A 22,121-nucleotide genomic window follows, 5' to 3' on the forward strand; every position below is an offset into this window, starting at 1 on the left:
CATCAACGGGACCTGAAGAACTGTAATATCCCATGTTTCTCTGAGTCAAGACTGAACAAGGACATAGATAATGTACATTTAGTTGTTTTTTCTATGCATCGTCAAGACCGGACGGCAGCTCTGGGTTAAAGAACAGCTGCTCAGTGATCTCTAATGTTAAAGAAGTCTCTAGGTTTCGCCTGAGTTAGAATATCTCCTGATAAGCTGCAGAACATACTATTTCCTAGAGAATTTGCATCTATATGTTTCGTAGCTGTCTATTTTCCACCAACAACCAATGCTGGCACTAAGACCAATCTCAAATGAGTTGTATAGTACCATAAGCAGACAAGAGAGGCAGTGGCCGGTGATTGAAAAAAATAATGGAATCTTTACTCCACACACAGAAACGCATACAAAGCTCCCCCTCGCCCTCCATTTGGTAAATCTGACCATAACTCTATCCTCCTGATTCCTGCTTACAAGCTAAACTCAAATGGAAGTGATCTGATGACATAGATGCTAAACTACAGGAATGTTTCGCTAGCACAGACTGGAATATGTTCTGGGATTCATCCAATATCATTGAGGAGTTTACCACATCAGTCACCAGGTTCAATAATACGTGCATCAGCGACATCCTCCCCACAGTGACCGTTTGTACATATCCCAACCAGAAGCCATGGATTACAGGCAACATACGCACTGAGCTAAAGGCTATAGCTGCCGCTTTCAAGGAGCCGGACACTAATCCAGACACTTAAATGATATCCCGCTACGTCCTCCAACGAACCAACAGTCAAAAGGTCAATAAACAACTAAGGTCGAAACCTACTTCGCCAGCGCTGATGCTCATGGATGTGGCAGGGCTTGCAAACCATCACGAATTACAAAAGGAGACCCAGCCGCGAGCTGCCTAGTGACGCAAGCCTAGCATACAAGACATATTCCTTCTATGCTCGCTTCGAGGCAAGTAACACTGAATCATGCATGAGAGCACCAGCTGTTCCGGACGACCGTGTAATCTTGCTCCACAATGCCACGTGGTCAGAAGGATTAACAGGACATGTACTCTGAGTATGCGCTGACCAGCTGGCAAGTGTCTTCACTGACATTTTCAAACTCTCCCTGATCCACTCTGTAATAAATACATGTTTCAAGCAGACCGCCATAGTCTCTGTGCCCAAGAACGCCTAGGGAACCTGTCTAAACGACATTCACCCTGTAGCACTTACATCTGTAGCCATGAAATGCTTTGAAAGGCTGGCCATGGGTCACATTAACACCATCATCCCAGACCCCTTGGACCCACTCCAATTCGCATACCACCTCAACAGACCCACAGATGATGCAATCTCTATTGTACTCCACACTGCCCTCTCACAGCTGAACAAGCGGAACACCTACGTGAGAATGTTGTTCATTGGTGTTGAACACTGAGTCATAGTGCTCATCATAGTGCTCATCACTAAGCTCAGGACCCTGGGACTTGAACACCTTCCACTGCAACTAGTTCCTGGGCTTCTTAACGGGCCACCCCCAAGTGATGAGGGTAGAAACAACATGGGGGCCCCTCAAGGGCGCGTACTTAGTCCCTTCCTCTTCAACAACAACATCTCCCTCAATGTCAGCAAGACAAAGGAGCCGATGGACTACAGGAAACAGAGAGTCGAGCACGTCCCCATCCACATTGATGGGCTGTAGGGAAGCGTGTAGAGCGCTTCAAGTTCCTCTGTGTCCACATCACAAATTATCATGGTCCAAACACACTAGCACAGTCATAAAGAAGGCACGAGAAGGCCTCTTCCCCCTCAGGAGGCTAAAAAGATTTGGGAAGGGCCCTCAGATCCTCAGAAAGTTCTACAGCTACTCCAATGAGAGCATCTTAACTTGCTACATCACCACTTGGTATGGCAACTGCTCTGTATCCAACCGCAAGGCGCTATAGAGGGTGGCGTTTATTGCCCAGTACATCACTGGGGCTGAGCTCCCTGCCAACCTGGATACCGGGTGGTGTCAGAGGAAGTCTTTAAGTATTGTCAAAGACTCCAGACACCCAAGTCATAGACTGTTCTCTATCTGTGTGTGTGTGTGTGTGTGTGTGATGTGTGTGTGTGTGTGTGTGTGTGTGTGTGTGCGCGCATGCGTGCGGATCTCAGTTGTAGGGTATATTATTGGGAGTTTGTCTCCTCTATAGAGTATAAACACACAGAAACCAGCCCAGGTAATTCATGGGTTAGCTCTGTAATCAGCTCCTTTACACTACACACTTCTGATGACAGATTTACAAACCAGCACAGTGTGAGTGTTTGTGTGTGTTTGCATGCTGAGAGATTTACACAAGTAGTGTCTCTTTGCCATCTGTCAAGTCTCATCCTGTCTCTTTCGTCTCCATAACTAGGCAAGTCAGTTAAGAACAGATACTTATTTACAATGATGGCCTACACCGGCCAAACCCAGACGACTGGGCCAATTGTGCGCCGCCCTATGGGAGTCCCAATCATGGCCGGTTGTGATACAGCCTGGATTCGAACCAGGGTGTCTGTAGTGACGCCTCTAGCACTGAGATGCAGTGCCTTAGACCACCTGGGAGCTCCATGTTTCAATAGACTCTCCACCTGGGAGCCCCATGTTTCACTAGACTCTCCACCTGCCTGGGAGCCCCATGTGTCACTAGACTCTCCACCTGCCTGGGAGACACATGTTTCAATAGACTCTCCAACTGGGAGCCCCATGTTTCAATAGACTCTCCACCTGGGAGACCCATGTTTCAATAGACTCTCCACCTGGGAGCCCCATGTGTCACTAGACTCTCCACCTGGGAGCCCCATGTTTCACTAGACTCTCCACCTGGGAGCCCCATGTTTCAATAAACTCTCCACCTGGGAGCCCCATGTGTCACTAGACTCTCCACCTGGGAGCCCCATGTTTCAAAAGACTCTCCACCTGGTAGCCCCATGTTTCACTAGACTCTCCACCTGGGAGACCCATGTTTCAAAAGACTCTCCAGCTGGGAGCCCCATGTTTCAATAGACTCTCCACCTGGGAGCCCCATGTTTCACTAGACTCTCCACCTGGGAGCTCCATGTTTCACTAGACTCTCCACCTGGGAGCCCCATGTTTGACTAGACTCTCCACCTGGCAGCCCCATGTTTGACTAGACTCTCCACCTGGGAGCCCCATGTTTCAATAGACTCTCCACCTGGTAGCTCCATCCATGACGCAACACAACATACATTATGTAATTTTTTTGTGGATCAGTTTACAGTTTGTCTTAGCATGCACTTTCTTAGAATCTTATTCTCTCTCTCTTTGAAGGCAAGTGAAGTGTCCAAACATCCTTAAACAGATGGTTTCAGGGGAGAGGAGGCCAGATGGACAGACTGACGGACATCCACACTCCATCTCACAGGTGTGTCTATGTGTGTGTGTGGGATTGCTGAGGGGTTAATATTCTCCGACTCCTGATCATGCCACTATTCCCAGGCACTGGATAAAGTACAGTACCCTTCCCTGCCAGCATAGACTGACTCTGTTACACTTCTCTCTCTAATCTCTCCCCCTGCTCGAGGTTACACCCCCCCCTCTCTCTCTCTCTCTCTCTCTCTCACCCCCCCCCCTCTCTCTCTCTCTCTCACCCCCCCCTCTCTCTCTCTCTCTCTCTCTCTCTCACACCCCCTCTCTCTCTCTCTCTCTCTCACCCCTCTCTCTCTCTCTCTCTCTCTCACCCCCTCTCTGTCTTTCTCTCTCCCACCTCTCTGGAGTGGGATGGGGGCTCTCTCTGCCTCTCTCTTTCCCCCTCTCCCTGTTTCTCTCTGTCTCTCACACCCCCTCTTCTCTGTCTCTTACTCTCTCTACCCTCTTTCAGACTCTCTCTCCCCCCTCTATCTCTCTCACCCTCTCTCCCCCCTCTCTCTCACCCCCCCTCACTCCCCACCCTCTCTCTCTATCTCACCCCCCTCTCTCTATCTCACCCCCTCTCTCTCTCCCCCTCTCTCCACCCTCTCTCTCCCCCACCCTCTATCTCACCCGCTCTTTCTCTCTCCCCATCTCTCTCCCCCACCCTCTATCTCATCTCACCCCCACTCTCTCTCCTCTCCCTCCCTCCCTCCCTCCACCTCTCTCTCTCTCGCTCTCCTCCCTCTGTCTCTCTCTCACCCTCTCTCTCTCTCCCTCCCCTCTCTCTGTCTCTTTCTCTCTATCCGACTCTATCTCTCTCACTCTCTCCCCCCCCTCCCTTTCCCCCTCCCTCTTTCTCCCCCCTCTCCCCCTCTCTCTCTCCCCACACCCCTCTTTCTCTCCTCATCTCTCCCTCTTTCTCTCCCTCTCTCTCCCGCTCTCTCTCTCCTGCTCTCACTCTCTCTTCTCTCTCTCCCCCCTCTATCGCTCTCCATCTCTCTCTCTCCCCCTTTCTTTATCTCTCTCTCTCTCTCTCTCTCTCTCTCTATCCCTCTCTCTCTTGTCTCTCTCCCTCTCTCTCTCTCTCTCTCTCTCTCTCCCCTCTATCTCTCTCCATCTCTCTCTCTCCCCCTTTCTCTATCCCTCTCTCTCTCCCTCTCTCTCTCTCCCTCTCTCTCTCTTCTCTCTTCTCTCCCCCTCTCTCACTCTACCCCCTCTATCTCTCCACATCTCTCTCCCCCTTTCTCTATCCCTCTCTCTCTCTCTCTCTCGCTCTCTCCCTCTGTCTCTCTTTCTCTCCCCCCTCTCTCCCCCTTTCTCTATCCCCCTCTCTTTCTCTCTCTCTCCCTCTCTCTCTTTCTCTCTCCCCCCTCTCTCTCCCTCTCCCCTCTCCTCTCTCTCTGTCTCTCTTTCGCTCTCCCCCTCTCTCTCTCCCTCTCCCCCCTCTCTCTCCCCCTCTCTCTCCCCCCTCTCTATAGAGATTTTGGATGTCTGGCATCCACACATAGGTTATTTCCCCCCCGAAACACTTCCTCTGTTCTTTAATGTACACAAATGTTGCTCTCACCTGGGAGAGGAGTCCCAGTCTGAGGGAGGGAACGTTGACATGGTATAGACGGAAGGAGTGTAGACAGATGAAAGACTTCCTCGTTGTAGTTTAGAAAAACTCATGTGGCAGTTGTTGAGGTAGCCCGGTGCTGACCAATACTAATGTTCTACCACCTGAGTAACGGCACCTCCTACAGAATACAAGCTGTCCATTTTTTTCCCCGAAATGAAAAAAAAGAGTACCAGGGTTTTTATAGTTGCTTTGTTTGTTACGCATGATGCCAAAACATAACAAGCTGCACTTGTATGGTAACTCATGTATAGTGGTTGTTCTCAGTAGCCCTCATGTCTTACTGTCTCATTGCACGCTGGGATTGTGTTGGAGCCACCAGGCTTTAAAGGCCCCCTATTCCTCGCTCTCTCACTCACTCTCTCTCTCTCAATCTCTGGTCCCATCAGGAACACAGCACGCTCTGAGGGTAAACACAAACAAACACTTCCTTTGTGGTTTATCCAGCCGCTGAAAGGTACCCAGCTGAGTTTATATGGGAGAGCGATAGCATCGCTCTGTGATCGTCTCCATCTCACCGTGCTGCACATCTCCCACAACCCTCATATTGCATTCACTCAACTCTGATCTCCCCGCCCTTACCCACAACTATCACACTCCATAACAATTTCTACTTTATTCTTCATCAAGACTAGAACAAAAGAAACGTGGTCACTGACACGATCCTGGAGAGGTAAGGGGTGCTTTTTTTAAATTCCAGCATAGCATCAACACACCTGATTCAGCTCGTCAAGGGTTTGATGACGAGTTGAAGTCACTTTAATGTCATTCATCGTCTACTGTGCTGGAGATATAGAGAGATAGATACATAGAAGTAGAGAGATAGACACAGAGAGGTAGAGAGATAGATATGGAGAGGTAGAGAGATAGATACAGAGATGTAGAGATATGGATACTGAGAGGTAGAGAGATAGATACAGAGAGGTAGAGAGATAGATACAGAGAGGTAGAGAGAGAGAAAGATGGATACTGAGAGGTAGAAAGATGGATACAGAGAGGGAGAGAGAGAGGAAGATGGATACTGAGAATTAGAAAGGGAGAAATATGGATACATGGAGAAAGAGGTGCCGTAGGAGGTGCCGTTACATAGAGGGAGAGAAGGAGAAAGATGGATACATAGAGGTAGAAAGATGGATACAGAGATGTAGAGAAAGAGAAAGATGGATGCAAAGAGGTAGAGAGGGAGAAAGATGGATACATAGAGGTAGAGAAGGAGAAAGATGGATACATAGGTAGAGCGGGAGAACGATGGATACAGAGAGGTAGAGAGGGAGAAAGATGGATACATAGGGTTAGAAAGATGGATACAGAGGGGGGGAAGATGGATACATAGAGGGAGAGAAGGAGAAAGATGGATACAGAGAGGTAGAAAGATGGATACAGAGGTAGAGAAAGAGAAATATGGATACAGAGAGGTAGATGGGGTGAAAGATCGATACAGAGAGGTAGAGAGGGTGAAAGATGGATACAGAGAGGTAGAGAGATGGATACAGAGAGGTAGAGAGAGAGAAATATGGATACCGAGAGGTGGAGAGCTAGATACAGAGAGGCAGAGAAGGAGAAAGATGGATTCAGAGAGGTAGAGAGAGAGAAAGATGGATACTGAGAGGTAGAGAGGTAGATATAGAGAGGGAAAGAGGGAGAAAGATGGATACATAGCGCTAGAGAGGGTGAAAGATGTATACATAGAGCTAGAGAGGTAGATACAGAGAGGTAGAGAAGGTGAAAGATGGATACAGAGAGGTAGAGAAGAAGAAAGATGGATACAGAGAGGTAGAGAGAGAGAAATATGGATACAGAGAGGTAGAGAAGGAGAAAGATGGACACAGAGAGGTAGAGAGGGAGAAAGATGTATACAAAGAGGGAGAAAGATGGATACAGAGAGGTAGAGAGAGAAAGATGGATACAGAGAGGTAGAGAAGGAGAAAGATGTATACAAAGAGGTAGAGAAGGAGAAAGATGTATACAGAGAGGTAGAGAAGGAGAAAGATGCATACAGAGAGTTAGAGAAGGAGAAAGGTGTATACATAGAGGTAGAAATGTAGATACATAGAGGTAGAGAGGGTGAAAGATGGATACAGAGAGGTAGAGAGATGGATACATAGAGGTAGAGAGAGAAAAAGATGGATACAGGGAGGTAGAGAAGGAGAAAGATGTATACAAAGAGGGAGAAAGATGGATACAGAGAGGTAGAGAGAGAAAGATGGATACAGAGAGGTAGAGAAGGAGAAAGATGTATACAAAGAGGGAGAAAGATGGATACAGAGAGGTAGAGAGAGAGAAAAATGGTTACAGAGTGGGGAAAGATGGATACAGAGAGAGAGTGAGAAAGATGGATACAGAGGTAGAGAAGGAGAAAGATGTATACAGAGAGGTAGAGAAGGAGAAAGATGTATACAGAGAGGTAGAGAAGGAGAAAGATGCATACAGAGAGTTAGAGAAGGAGAAAGGTGTATACATAGAGGTAGAAATGTAGATACATAGAGGTAGAGAGGGTGAAAGATGGATACAGAGAGGTAGAGAGATGGATACATAGAGGTAGAGAGAGAGAAAGATGGATACAGGGAGGTAGAGAAGGAGAAATATGTATACAGAGAGGTAGAGAAGGAGAAAGATGTATACAGAGAGTTAGAGAAGGATAAAGATGGATACAGAGAGGTAGAGAGGGAGAAAGTTGGATACAGAGAGGTAGAGAAGGAGACATAGGGATACATAGAGGTAGAGAAGGAGACAGATGGATACAGAGAGGTAGAGAAGGAGACAGATGGATACAGAGAGAGAGGGAGAAAGATGGATACAGAGGAAGAGAAGGAGAAGATGGATACAGAGAGGTAGAGAAGGAGAAAGATGGATACAGAGAGGTAGAGAGGTATAAAGATGGATACAGAGAGGTAGAGAAGGAGAAAGATGGATACATAGAGCTAGAGAGGTAGATACAGAGAGGTCGATACAGAGAGGGAAAGAGGGAGAAAGATGGATACATAGCGCTAGAGAGGGAGAAAGATGGATATAGAGAGGTAGAGAGGGAGAAAGATGTATTCAGAGACGCAGAGAAGGAGAAAGATGGATACAGAGAGGTAGAGAGGGAGAAAGGTGGACACAGACAGGTAGAGAAGGAGAAAGATGTATACAGAGAGGGAGAAAGATGGATACAGAGAGGTAGAGAAGGAGAAAGATGGATACATAGAGGTAGAGAGGGAGAAATATGGATAAAGAGCAGTTGATAGGGTGAAAGATGGATACAGAGAGGTAGAGAGTGTGAAAAATGGGTACAGAGAGGTAGAGAAGGAGAAAGATGTATACAGAGAGGTAGAGAAGGAGAAAGATGGATACATAGAGCTAGAGAGGTAGATACAGAGAGTTTGATACAGAGAGGGAAAGAGGGAGAAAGATGGATACATAGCGCTAGAGAGGGTGAAAGATGGATACAGAGAGCTGGAGAGGTAGATACAGAGAGGTAGAGAAGGAGAAAGATGGATACAGAGAGGTAGAGAAGGAGAAAGATGGATACAGAGAGGTAGAGAGAGAGAGAAATATGGATACAGAGAGGTAGAGAAGGAGAAAGATGGATACAGAGAGGTATAAAGATGGATACAGAGAGGTAGAGAAGGAGAAAGATGGATACATAGAGCTAGAGAGGTAGATACAGAGAGGTAGAGAGGGAGAAAGATGGATACAGAGAAGTAGAGAAGGAGAAAGATGGATACATAGAGGTTGAGAAGGAGAAAGATGGATACATAGAGCTAGAGAGGTAGATGTAGAGAGTGAGAAAGATGGATACAGAGAGGTAGAGAAGGAGAAAGATGGATACAGAGAGGTATAAAGATGGATACAGAGAGGTAGAGAAGGAGAAAGATGGATACATAGAGCTAGAGAGGTAGATACAGAGAGGTAGAGAGGGAGAAAGATGGATACAGAGAAGTAGAGAAGGAGAAAGATGGATACATAGAGTTTGAGAAGGAGAAAGATGGATACATAGAGCTAGAGAGGTAGATGTAGAGAGGGAGAAAGATGGATACAGAGAGGGAGAGAAGGAGAAAGATGGATACATAGAGGTGGAGAAGGAGAAAGATGGATACTGAGGTAGAGAGGGAGAAAGATGTATACAGAGAGGTAGAGAAGGAGAAAGATGGATACAGAGAGGTGGAGAAGGAGAAAAATGGATACAAAGAGGTAGAGAGGGAGAAGATGGATACAGAGAGGTAGAGAGGGAGAAAGATGGATACAGAGAGGTATAGATGTAGAAAGGTGGATACAGAGAGGTAGAGAAGGAGAAAGATGGATACAGAGAGGGAGAAAGATGGATACAGAGAGGTAGATAGAAGGAGAAAGATGGATACAGAGAGGTAGAGAAGGTGAAAGATGGATACAGAGAGATAGAGAAGGAGAAAAAAGGATACAGCGAGGTAGATAAGGAGAAAGATGGATACAGAGAGAGAAGGAGAAAGATGGATACAGAGGGAGAGAGAAAAATGGATACAGAGTGAGAGGGAGAAAGATGGATACAGAGGTAGAGAAGGAGAAGATGGATACAGAGAGGTAGAGAAGGAGAAAGATGGATACAGAGGGGTAGAGAGGTATAAAGATGGATACTGAGAGGTAGAGAAGGAGAAAGATGGATATAGAGAGGTAGAGAAGGAGAAAGATGTATACAGAGGCAGAGAAGGAGAAAGATGGATACAGAGAGGTAGAGAAGGAGAAAGATGGATACAGAGAGGTAGAGAGAGAGAGAAATATGGATACAGAGAGGTAGAGAAGGAGAAAGATGGATACAGAGAGGTATAAAGATGGATACAGAGAGGTAGAGAAGGAGAAAGATGGATACATAGAGCTAGAGAGGTAGATACAGAGAGGTAGAGAGGGAGAAAGATGGATACAGAGAAGTAGAGAAGGAGAAAGATGGATACATAGAGGTTGAGAAGGAGAAAGATGGATACATAGAGCTAGAGAGGTAGATGTAGAGAGGGAGAAAGATGGATACAGAGAGGTAGAGAAGGAGAAAGATGGATACAGAGAGGTATAAAGATGGATACAGAGAGGTAGAGAAGGAGAAAGATGGATACATAGAGCTAGAGAGGTAGATACAGAGAGGTAGAGAGGGAGAAAGATGGATACAGAGAAGTAGAGAAGGAGAAAGATGGATACATAGAGTTTGAGAAGGAGAAAGATGGATACATAGAGCTAGAGAGGTAGATGTAGAGAGGGAGAAAGATGGATACAGAGAGGGAGAGAAGGAGAAAGATGGATACATAGAGGTGGAGAAGGAGAAAGATGGATACTGAGGTAGAGAGGGAGAAAGATGTATACAGAGAGGTAGAGAAGGAGAAAGATGGATACAGAGAGGTGGAGAAGGAGAAAAATGGATACAAAGAGGTAGAGAGGGAGAAGATGGATACAGAGAGGTAGAGAGGGAGAAAGATGGATACAGAGAGGTATAGATGTAGAAAGGTGGATACAGAGAGGTAGAGAAGGAGAAAGATGGATACAGAGAGGGAGAAAGATGGATACAGAGAGGTAGATAGAAGGAGAAAGATGGATACAGAGAGGTAGAGAAGGTGAAAGATGGATACAGAGAGATAGAGAAGGAGAAAAAAGGATACAGCGAGGTAGATAAGGAGAAATATGGATACAGAGAGAGAAGGAGAAAGATGGATACAGAGGGAGAGAGAAAAATGGATACAGAGTGAGAGGGAGAAAGATGGATACAGAGGTAGAGAAGGAGAATATGGATACAGAGAGGTAGAGAAGGAGAAAGATGGATACAGAGGGGTAGAGAGGTATAAAGATGGATACTGAGAGGTAGAGAAGGAGAAAGATGGATATAGAGAGGTAGAGAAGGAGAAAGATGTATACAGAGGCAGAGAAGGAGAAAGATGGATACAGAGAGGTAGAGAAGGAGAAAGATGGATACAGAGAGTTAGAGAAGGATGTATACATTGAGGTAGAAAGATAGATACATAGAGGTAGAGAGGGTGAACGATGGACACAGAGAGGTAGAGAAGGAGACAGAGGGATACATAGAGGTAGAGAAGGAGAAAGATGGATACAGAGAGGTAGAGAGGGAGAAAGATGGATATAGAGAGGTAGAGAGGGAGAAAGATGGATACAGAGAGGTAGAGAAGGAGAAAGATGGATACAGAGAGAGAAGGAGAGAGATGGATACAGAGAGAGAGGGAGAAAGATGGATACAGAGAGAGAGGGAGAAAGATGGATACAGAGGTAGAGAAGGAGAAGATGGATACAGAGAGGTAGAGAAGGAGAAAGATGTATACAGAGAGGTTGAGAGGTATAAAGATTGATACAGAGAGGTAGAGAAGGAGAAAGATGGATACATAGAGGTAGAGAAGGAGAAAGATGGATACATAGAGCTGGAGAGGTAGATACAGAGAGGTCGATACAGAGAGGGAAAGAGGGAGAAAGATGGATACATTGCGCTAGAGAGGGTGAAAGATGGATACAGAGAGCTGGAGAGGTAGATATAGAGAGGTAGAGAAGGAGAAAGATGGATACAGAAAGGTAGAGAAGGAGAAAGATGGATACAGAGAGGTAGAGAGAGAGATAAATATGGATACAGAGAGGTAGAGAAGGAGAAAGATGGATACAGAGAGGTATAAAGATGGATACAGAGAGGTAGAGAAAGAGAAAGATGGATACATAGAGCTAGAGAGGTAGATACAGAGAGGTACAGAGGGAGAAATATGGATACAGAGGTAGAGAAGGAGAAGATGGATACAGAGAGGTAGAGAAGGAGAAAGATTGATACAGAGAGGTAGAGAAGGAGAAAGATGGATACATAGAGGTAGAGAAGGAGAAAGATGGATACATAGAGGTAGAGAAGGAGAAAGATGGATACATAGAGCTAGATAGGTAGATACAGAGAGGTAGAGAAGGAGAAAGATGGAAACATAGAGGTGGAGAAGGAGAAAGATGGATACAGAGGTAGAGAGGGAGAAAGATGGCTACAGAGAGGTAGAGAAGGAGAAAGATGGATACAGAGAGGTAGAGAAGGAGAAAGATGGATACAGAGAGGTATAGAGGGAGAAAGGTGGATACAGAGAGGTAGAGAAGGAGAAAGATGGATACAGAGAGGGAGAAAGATGGATACAGAGAGGCAGGGAGAAAGAATGATACAGAGAGGTAGAGAGAAGGAGAAAGATGGATACAGAGAGGTAGAGAAGGAGAAAGATGGATACAGAGAGCTGGAGAAGGAGAAAGATGGATACAGTGAGGTAGAGAAGGAGAACGATGGATATAGAGGGAGAAAGATGGATACATAGAGGTAGAAAAATGGATACAGAGGGGTAGAGAAGGAGAAAGATGGATACAGAGAGGTAGAGAAGGAGAAAGATGGAATCAGAGAGGTAGAGAAGGAGAAAGATGGATACTGAGAGGTAGAGAGGGAGAAAGATGGATACTGAGAGGTAGAGAAGGAGAAAGATGGATACAGAGAGGTAGAGAAGGAGAAAGATGGATACAGAGAGGGAGAGAAGGAGAAATATAGATACTGAGAGGTGGAGAAGGAGAAAGATGGATACTGAGAGATAAAGAGGGAGAAAGATGGATACTGAGAGGTAGAGAGGGAGAAAGATTGATACAGAGAGGTAGAGAGGGAGAAAGATGGATACTGAGAGGTAGAGAAGGAGAAAGATGGATACAGAAAAGTAGAGAAGGACAAAGATGTATACAGAGAGGTAGAGAAGGAGAAAGATGGATACTGAGAGGTAGAGAGGGAGAAAGATGGATACAGAGAGGTAGAGAAGGAGAAAGATGGATACTGAGAGGTAGAGAAGGAGAAAGATGGATACAGAGAGGTAGAGAGGGAGAAAGATGGATACAGAGAGGTAGAGAGGGAGAAAGATGGATACTGAGAGGTAGAGAAGGAGAAAGATGGATACAGAGAGGTAGAGAGGGAGGAAGATGGATACAGAGAGGTAGAGAGGGAGAAAGATGGATACTGAGAGGGACGGCGAAAGAGACAGATTAGAAGCAGACAGTATGAGTTATTATTTAAATGGAGAGAGGGAGAGGGCGCGTCTCTGTCTAGACCAGTATGTATGTGAAAGGTCTGTGTTTGAGTGAAGGCTGGGGATCTGAGGTGCTGAGCTGTGAACGCCGCTGTGGAAATGTGCATTTTCTCACTCTCCACTCGTTTATTTTAGTGATTATATTCCCTCCATCTCAAGCAGAGAGCTAGATTACATAATTAGACTGCCCTCAGGAGACCTGGGCCATGATTGGTCTTACTACACCAATTATCTTTCTCTCTCTCTCTCTCTCTCTCTCTCTCTCTCTCTCTCTCTCTCTCTCTGTCTCTCTGTCTCTCTCTCTCTCTCTCTCTCTCTGTGTCTCTCTGTCTCTCTCTCTCTCTGTCTCTCTGTCTCTCTCTCTCTCTCTGTCTCTCTGTCTCTCTCTCTCTCTCTCTCTCTGCTTCTTTTCCCCTCTCCATCAAACCTCTCTCTACCTGGTTGGGCTTCACACTTAGGGGTCTGGCAGTGGTACCCCCTGTTCCTGTGTATGTGTGTGTGTCTCTCTGTTTCTGTGTGTGTGTGTTTCTGTGTTTGTGTTACTGTGTGTGTGTTATTGTGTGTGTGTGTGTGTCTCTCTGTTTCTGTGTGTGTTACTGTGTGTGTGTGTTATTTTGTGTGTGTCTGTCTCTCTGTTTCTGTGTGTGTGTTTCTGTGTGTGTGTTACTGTGTGTGTGCTACTCTGTGTGTGTGTCTCTCTGTTTCTGTGTGTGTGTTTCTGTGTGTGTGTGTGTGTTACTGTGTGTGTGTTATTGTGTGTGTGTGTGTGTCTCTGTTTCTGTGTGTGTCTCTGTGAGGTGAGGTTGTAGCAGCGCTTGTTGATCCTACTGCATCGAGTTACTGCCAGCCTGTCACATTCAATTACGCTCCTGATGGAGTGACAAACACTGACTGGCCCTAGAGGCTTCTGTGTGTGTGAGTGTGTCGCTAAACCCCAGCTGGGACCTGGCGTCAAGATGACCTACCATCCAGCTCTTTGTTAGTTTTTTTGTTGCACTTTTGGACTCCGAGGTTACCTAGCTAGTGGTGCTGTTTCTGCTGTGGTGAGGGTTAACCTCCACTGTCTGACACTGAGACTTAACCAACATATCATGTGGACTGTCAATCTCTCTCTATGTCTCTATCTGTTGGGGAAAGGGAGGTGTTTGAGGTAGCTCTGGCCCTGACTCTCAACACCTAGTTACTTGCCTCTGCATCTCAGAGGGCCTTCTCCTGTGAACCTCAGGCCCCCGGACCTCTCTGCTCCAGGAAGAGAGTGTGAATGTGTGAATGTGTGGGCCGAGTGAGGAGAGGAGGAGAGAGGGACTGGATTGGAGGGTTTAGTATTTCTGTCCAATGTTTTCTTTCACAGCTTCGTCACCCAATGTGTGGAAGGATCTATTTTCCCCCTCTCTCCATAGGTGTCAGAAAGGCCACACACACACACACACACACACACACACACACACACACACACACACACACACACACACACACACACACACACACACACACCCCCCACACACACAGAGCTCATACTCCCACTCTCTATCACAGATGTCTTTTTCTTGGGTGTTTCTTCCCATTTTCTCCTCTGTCTCTCAGGTAGTTTTGTGGTTCAGTAGATCTGTGTGATGTACTCTACAGAGCTGGACTGAAACCTGTCATCACTGTCATTGGCTCTGCTCCGGTCCCCTCACAATCCCCCCCCCTCCCCCACTCCTCTTCCTTCCCAGGGGACCATTCGTGAGACAGCTGAGCGAATCAGAGAGCTGGAACGAGCGCTGAGCGAGAGCACAAACACCTCCGCCCACAGGGAGGCACTGTGGGCCCAGGAGGAGGCTGCACGCACGCAAGCACAGAGACAGGTTCATGTCAAACACTACCTACACACACACTCACACACACACACACACACACACACACACACACACACACACACACACACACACACACACACACACACACACACACACACACACACACACACACACACACACACACTGTCTTGGTCCTTGCTGTCTTTTATCATCACATACTGAACATTGAGATATTATTTTATTATTATTAGGATGTTATAACACACATTCTAGATCAGAGAACTGATAGTAAACCAGTAATTGCACCTCCATGTGGCCAGAGATGTAATAGCAGATAGATGAAGGTATTTAGTTTGGCTCATTAATAACACTGACTCCATCTGATGATGAGACCTCCTCCTCTCTGTCCTGCTGTCATTTACCTGACCATTCCTCCTCCTCCTCCTCTCTGTCCTGCTGTCATTTATCTGACCATTCCTCCTCCTCTCTGTCCTGCTGTCATTTACCTGTCCATTCCTCCTCCTCCTCCACCTCCTCCTCCTCCTCCTCCTCTCTGTCCTGCTGTCATTTACCTGACCATTCCTCCTCCTCTCTGTCCTGCTGTCATTTAACTGAACATTCCTCCTCCTCCTCCTCTCTGTCCTGCTGTCATTTAACTGACCATTCCTCCTCTCTCTCTGTCCTGCTGTCATTTACCTGTCCATTCCTCCTCCTCCTCCACCTCCTCCTCCTCCTCCTCCTCTCTGTCCTGCTGTCATTTACCTGACCATTCCTCCTCCTCTCTGTCCTGCTGTCATTTACCTGACCATTCCTCCTCCTCTCTGTCCTGCTGTCATTTAACTGACCATTCCTCCTCCTCCTCCTCTCTGTCCTGCTGTCATTTACCTGACCATTCCTCCTCCTCCTCCTCCTCTCTGTCCTGCTGTCATTTAACTGACCATTCCTCCTCCTCCTCCTCTCTGTCCTGCTGTCATTTAACTGACCATTCCTCCTCCTCCTCCTCTCTGTCCTGCTGTCATTTAACTGACCATTCCTCCTCCTCCTCCTCTCTGTCCTGCTGTCATTTACCTGACCATTCCTCCTCCTCCTCCTCTCTGTCCTGCTGTCATTTAACTGACCATTCCTCCTCCTCTCTGTCCTGCTGTCATTTAACTGACCATTCCTCCTCCTCCTCCTCTCTGTCCTGCTGTCATTTACCTGACCATTCCTCCTCCTCTCTGTCCTGCTGTCATTTACCTGTCCATTCCTCCTCCTCTCTGTCCTGCTGTCATTTAACTGACCATTCCTCCTCCTCCTCCTCTCTGTCCTGCTGTCATTTAAATGACCATTCCTCCTCCTCTCTGTCCTGCTGTCATTTAACTGACCATTCCTCCTCCTCTTTGTCCTGCTGTCATTTAACTGACCATTCCTCCTCCTCCTCCTCCTCCTCCTCTCTGTCCTGCTGTCATTTAACTGACCATTCCTCCTCCTCCTCCTCTCTGTCCTGCTGTCATTTAACTGACCATTCCTCCTCTCTCTCTGTCCTGCTGTCATTTAACTGACCATTCCTCCTCCTCCTCCTCTCTGTCTTGCTGTCATTTAACTGACCATTCCTCCTCTCTCTCTGTCCTGCTGTCATTTAACTGACCATTCCTCCTCTCTCTCTGTCCTGCTGTCATTTAACTGACCATTCCTCCTCCTCTCTGTCCTGCTGTCATTTAACTGACCATTCCTCCTCCTCCTCCTCTCTGTCCTGCTGTCATTTAACTGACCATTCCTCCTCTCTCTCTGTCCTGCTGTCATTTAACTGACCATTCCTCCTCTCTCTCTGTCCTGCTATAACAAAATGTCTTCCTTAAACTGATTCCACTTTTCTCCTCTTCTCTCAGGATGCTGAAAGTGCCTTCCCCAATTCCACTTCAAATTTATTTTCAGCTTCTCTTTGAATTTGCTGAAGTACTTGTGTGTGTGTGTGTCCGTGCATGCACGGGTCTCCGTGCGTGTGCATGCGTGTGTGTGTGTGTGTGTGTGTGTGTGTGTGTGTGTGTGTGTGTGTGTGTGTGTGTGTGTGTGTGTGTGTGTGTGTGTGTGTGTGTGTGTGTGTGTGTGTGTGTGTGTGTGTGTGTGTGTGTGTGTGTGTGTGTGTGTGTGTGTGTGTGTGTGCAGCCCACACTCTCTTCTGGGACTAAACCCTACTGATACTATAAATCTACCCACAACAGGCATTGACATTCTTTTAAACGTCTTTTAAAAGTGACAGTCTTTAAGAACCTCTGAGAGTGCTGATGTCATTGATACCGGAGTGTACCCTGCTATCCCATCACATGACCTTATTCTGGGGAGAATACCAAGCCTCCAGTGTTGTCTTCTTAACCGTATAAGGAGTTTTTAACTGTCTCTTCTCTAACGTTTACCAAACGTTGTGGTGTGGCTCAGAGTGCAGTGTCCTCCTGGTTTTAGTTTCCACTGGTAAACAGAAAAACGGATGACCTGAAGTCAACTCTGTCTGACTTGTATGTCTTTCCGTCTGTGTCTGTCTGTCTGTCTGTCTGTAAGTCAGCTGTCAGTGATCAGTGTAGATCAGAGCCTCCTCTCGGGACTCAGTGCTTGCTGGTTATTGCGTCTGATTGGCTGTCTGTATGTCTTTCCGTCTGTATGTCTGTCTTTCCGTCTGTCTGTCTTTCCGTCTGTCTGTCTGTCTTTCCGTCTGTCTGTCTGTCTGTCTTTCTGTCTGTCTGTCTGTCTTTCCGTCTGTCTGTCTGTCTTTCCGTCTGTCTGTCTGTCTTTCCGTCTGTCCGTCTGTCTTTCCGTCTGTCTGTCTGTCTTTCCGTCTGTCTGTCTGTCTGTCTGTCTGCCTGTATTCCTGCCTGCCTGCCTGTCTGTCTGACTTGTATGTCTTTCCGTCTGCCTGCCTGTCTGTCTGTCTGTCTGTCTGTCTGCCTGTATTCCTGCCTGCCTGCCTGTCTGTATTCCTGTCTGTCTGTCTGTCTGTCTGTCTGTCTGTCTCTCTTCCTCTCTGTCTGTTTGTCTGTCTCGCTTCCTCTCTGTCTGTCTCTCTTCCTCTCTGTCTGTTTGTCTGTCTCTCTTCCTCTCTGTTTGATTGTCTGTCTCTCTTCCTCTCTGTCTGTTTGTCTGTCTCTCTTCCTCTGTTTGTCTGTCTCTCTTCCTCTCTGTCTGTTTGTCTGTCTCTCTTCCTCTCTGTCTGTTTGTGTCTCTCTTCCTCTCTGTTTGTTTGTCTGTCTCTCTTCCTCTCTGTCTGTCTCTCTTCCTCTCTGTCTGTTTGTCTGTCTCGCTTCCTCTCTGTCTGTCTCTCTTCCTCTCTGTTTGTTTGTCTATCTCTCTTCCTCTGTTTGTCTGTCTCTCTTCCTCTTTGTCTGTTTGTGTCTCTCTTCCTCTCTGTCTGTCTCTCTTCCTCTCTGTTTGTTTGTCTATCTCTCTTCCTCTGTTTGTTTGTCTCTCTTCCTCTTTGTCTGTTTGTGTTTCTCTTCCTCTCTGTTTGTTTGTCTGTCTCTCTTCCTCTCTGTCTGTCTCTCTTCCTCTCTGTTTGTTTGTCTGTCTCTCTTCCTCTCTGTCTGTCTCTCTTCCTCTCTGTCTGTCTCTCTTCCTCTCTGTCTGTTTGTCTGTCTCTCTTCCTCTGTCTGTTGGTCTGTCTCTTCCTCTCTGTCTGTTTGTCTGTCTCTCTTCCTCTGTTTGTCTGTCTCTCTTCCTCTCTGTTTTTTTGTCTCTCTTCCTCTCTGTTTGTTTGTCTCTCTTCCGCTCTGTCTGTTTGTCTGTCTCTCTTCCTCTCTGTCTGTCTCTCTTCCTCTCTGTCTGTCTCTCTTCCTCTCTGTCTGTTTGTCTGTCTCTGTCTGTCTCTCTTCCTCTCTGTATGTTTGTCTGTCTCTCTTCCTCTCTGTCTGTCTCTTTTCCTCTCTGTCTGTTTGTCTGTCTCTCTTCCTCTCTGTTTGATTGTCTGTCTCTCTTCCTCTCTGTCTGTTTGTCTGTCTCTCTTCCTCTGTTTGTCTGTCTCTCTTCCTCTCTGTCTGTTTGTCTGTCTCTCTTCCTCTCTGTCTGTTTGTGTCTCTCTTCCTCTCTGTTTGTTTGTCTGTCTCTCTTCCTCTCTGTCTGTCTCTCTTCCTCTCTGTCTGTCTCTCTTCCTCTCTGTCTGTTTGTCTGTCTCGCTTCCTCTCTGTCTGTCTCTCTTCCTCTCTGTTTGTTTGTCTGTCTCTCTTCCTCTGTTTGTTTGTATGTCTCTCTTCCTCTCTGTCTGTTTGTCTGTCTCTCTTCCTCTCTGTCTGTCTCTCTTCCTCTATGTATGTTTGTCTGTCTCTCTTCCTCTCTGTCTGTCTCTCTTCCTCTATGTCTGTCTCTCTTCCTCTGTCTCTCTACCCTTTCCCTTCATTTTCTCTCACATTACGTTTTTCTTATGGGAGCTATAAAGAGTCAAAGTCGAAATCTAGGTTGTGTGAGCGTGTGTGTGTGTGTGTGTGTGTGTGTTTCTGCGGTGAGAAAGAGAAACAGCAAGAGGGTGAGTTTCCTTCTGGTGTGAGCTTGCATGTGAATTAGAGTGACCTTGCATTACTTATGCCTGCCAGTAATATGAGCACCATCTGCAGCTAGAACAAGTAGGAATACATGATACTGAACAGTGGCGGGTTCACACACTCACATACACACACGAGGAGAGAGTACAGGACAAGAGGAGAAGAGCAGAGAATAGACAAAGAGGGGTATTTGGGTTCCAACATTATTGGAACTAATATTACATTTAGTTTAAAAAAGGTATCTCAGGAACTGTGAAGTGGCTAAGCATTCAGAGAACCCTCTCTCAACATTCCAGCAACCAACAAACATGGACATTCTGTTGCTGTCAACACTCAGCTTCATGGAGTCACACTGTTCACTGTCCTCACACTGACACACAACAGCGGCCATCCCGGATTCACACAATCACACAGTGGGTTAAAATGAAATACAGCCAACAGCAATCAGATCAGGCTGCTGTTATGATCCTGAGTCAGAGAGAGAGAGTGTGATATCTCACTTTGCCATTTATCCAGGAGCAATTTGATTTAAGTGCCTTGCTCAAGGGCACATCAACAGATTTTGAACCCCCGTCCTTTCGGTTACCTTTCGGCTAGAGAGAGAGATGGAGAGAGAGAGAGCAAGGGAGAAGGAGAGAAGAAGAGGTGGAGGGAGAGAGCACGGGTGGAGAGAAGAAGAGAGAGTGGGAAGGAGAGAAGGAGAGATGGAGGGAGCGAGAGCAAGGGAGAAGGAGAGAATAAGAGCAGGAGGGAGAGAGAGCAAGGGAGATGGAGGGAGAAGGAGAGAAGAAGAGGTGGAGTGAGAGAGAGCAAGGGAGAAGGAGATAAGAAGAGATGAAGGGAGAGAGAGCAAGGGAGAAGGAGAGAAGAGGAGGTGGAGGGAGAGAGAGCAAGGGAGAAGGAGAGAAGAAGAGGTGGAGTGAGAGAGAGCAAGGGAGAAGGAGATAAGAAGAGATGAAGGGAGAGAGAGCAAGAGAGAAGGAGAGAAGAAGAGGCGGAGGGAGAGAGAGCAAGGGAGAAGGAGAGAAGAAGAGGTGGAGGGAGAGAGAGCAAGGGAGAAGGAGAGAAGAAGAGGTGGAGTGAGAGAGAGCAAGGGAGAAGGAGAGAAGAAGAGGTGGAGTGAGAGAGAGCAAGGGAGAAGGAGATAAGAAGAGGTGGAGGAGAGAGAGATAAAGGGAGAATGAGATAAGAAGAGATGGAGGGAGAGAGAGAGATAAAGGGAGAAGGAGAGAAGAAGAGGTGGAGGGAGAGAGAGCAAGGGAGAAGGAGAGAAGACGAGGTGGAGTGAGAGAGAGCAAGCGAGAAGGAGAGAAGAAGAGGTGGAGGAGAGAGAGATAAAGGGAGAATGAGATAAGAAGAGATGAAGGGAGAGAGAGCAAGGGAGAAGGAGAGAAGAAGAGGTGGAGGGAGAGAGAGCAAGGGAGAAGGAGAGAAGAAGAGGTGGAGGGAGAGAGAGCAAGGGAGAAGGAGAGAAGAAGAGGTGGAGGGAGAGAGAGCAAGGGAGAAGGAGAGAAGACGAGGTGGAGTGAGAGAGAGCAAGAGAGAAGGAGAGAAGAAGAGAGGGAGGGAGAGAAAGGACCAGGTCCTTCTAAAACATCACCTGACTCAGTTTTAGACTGCGCTGCCAGCATCATATTCTCACATTTTATATCCCTCTTTTCTTTATTCTCTCCTTTCTTCCCTCCCTCGCTCCCAGAGTAATCAGTCTCATGATGTTTAATGCGCTGAAAGTCTCCCATCAGCCAGGGCTGCTGAAATGGAGCGTGGGTAATGCCTCGGGTCACTAGACTTCACACCCCCAGCCAGCTCTCTCTCACTCCCTCCCTCTCACTCTCTCCATCTCTCCGTCTGTCTATCTTTCTCTGGTTTGCTCGATTATTTCTCTCTCCCCTTCTGTCTGTCTCTCTCTCCCTCTCTGTCCCTCTCTCTCTCCCTCTCTGTCCAACTCTCTCTCCCCTTCTGTCTGTCTCTCTCTCCCTCTGCCCCCCCCTCTCTCTCCCTCTCTGTCCCTCTCTCTCTCCCTCTCTGTCCCTCTCTCTCTCCCTCTCTGTCCAACTCTCTCCCCTTCTGTCTGTCTCTCTCTCCCTCTGCCCCCCCCTCTGTCTTTCCCTCTTCTCCCCCCCTCTCTCTCCTTCTCTGTCCCTCTCTCGCTCCCTCTTTATCCCTCTCTCTATCCCTCTTTGTCCAACTCTCTCTCCCTGTCTGTCCGTCTCTATCTCCCTCTGCTCCCCCCTCTCTCCCTCTCTGTCCATCTCTCTCTCCCTCTCTGTGGCGTTTGAACTAGGCCTTTGAACCATCAACACCGACGTGAATGGACAAGAGGGATTTGGCCGGGGCTCTGAGCCCCCAATCAGCTTAATGTCCAACGGGGCTTTAGGTGGTCTTAGCAGGCTTTACCTTGGTGAGGGGGCTTTCCCTTGAAGTTGAGCTAAATTAGCACGCACAGGCTCAGCTCTAAGCTGATTAAGACCCTAATTTCACTAAAATGTATTCCTTATTAATGATGTGATTGTGAAAGAACGACTGGCTATTTGTGTGGCTAGACTCTAAAAGGGGTGAGGGGGTTGGGGAGGGATGGGGGGAGGGTTTAGGAGAGGTGCTGGGTTGGGAGAGGTGCCGGGTTGGGGTTGGGAGAGGTGACGGGTTTGGGAGAGGTGCAGGGTTGGGAGAGGTGCCGGGTTGGGGTTGGGAGAGGTGCCGGGTTTGGGAGAGGTGCAGGGTTGGGAGAGGTGCAGGGTTGGCTGCTGAATCTTGGGAGATGTGCCGAGTCTTGGGGGACATGTGGGGGGGGGGCAGGGAG

General features: G+C 47.3%; 1 protein-coding gene across 1 annotated transcript in view; it reads left to right on the forward strand.

The window, feature by feature from the left end:
* Nucleotides 1-22,121, forward strand: part of LOC135527848 (ERC protein 2) — a 454,194-nt gene that overhangs the window by 225,467 nt on the left and 206,606 nt on the right. The window contains exons 11-12 of the mRNA XM_064956457.1: nt 3,298-3,391; nt 14,736-14,867. Of these exons, the coding sequence (XP_064812529.1) occupies nt 3,298-3,391; nt 14,736-14,867 (226 nt within the window). The remainder of the gene's footprint in view (nt 1-3,297; nt 3,392-14,735; nt 14,868-22,121) is intronic.

The sequence above is a fragment of the Oncorhynchus masou genome, chromosome 33, assembly GCF_036934945.1.
Source record: "Oncorhynchus masou masou isolate Uvic2021 chromosome 33, UVic_Omas_1.1, whole genome shotgun sequence".
NCBI classification, from domain to species: Eukaryota; Metazoa; Chordata; class Actinopteri; order Salmoniformes; family Salmonidae; genus Oncorhynchus; species Oncorhynchus masou.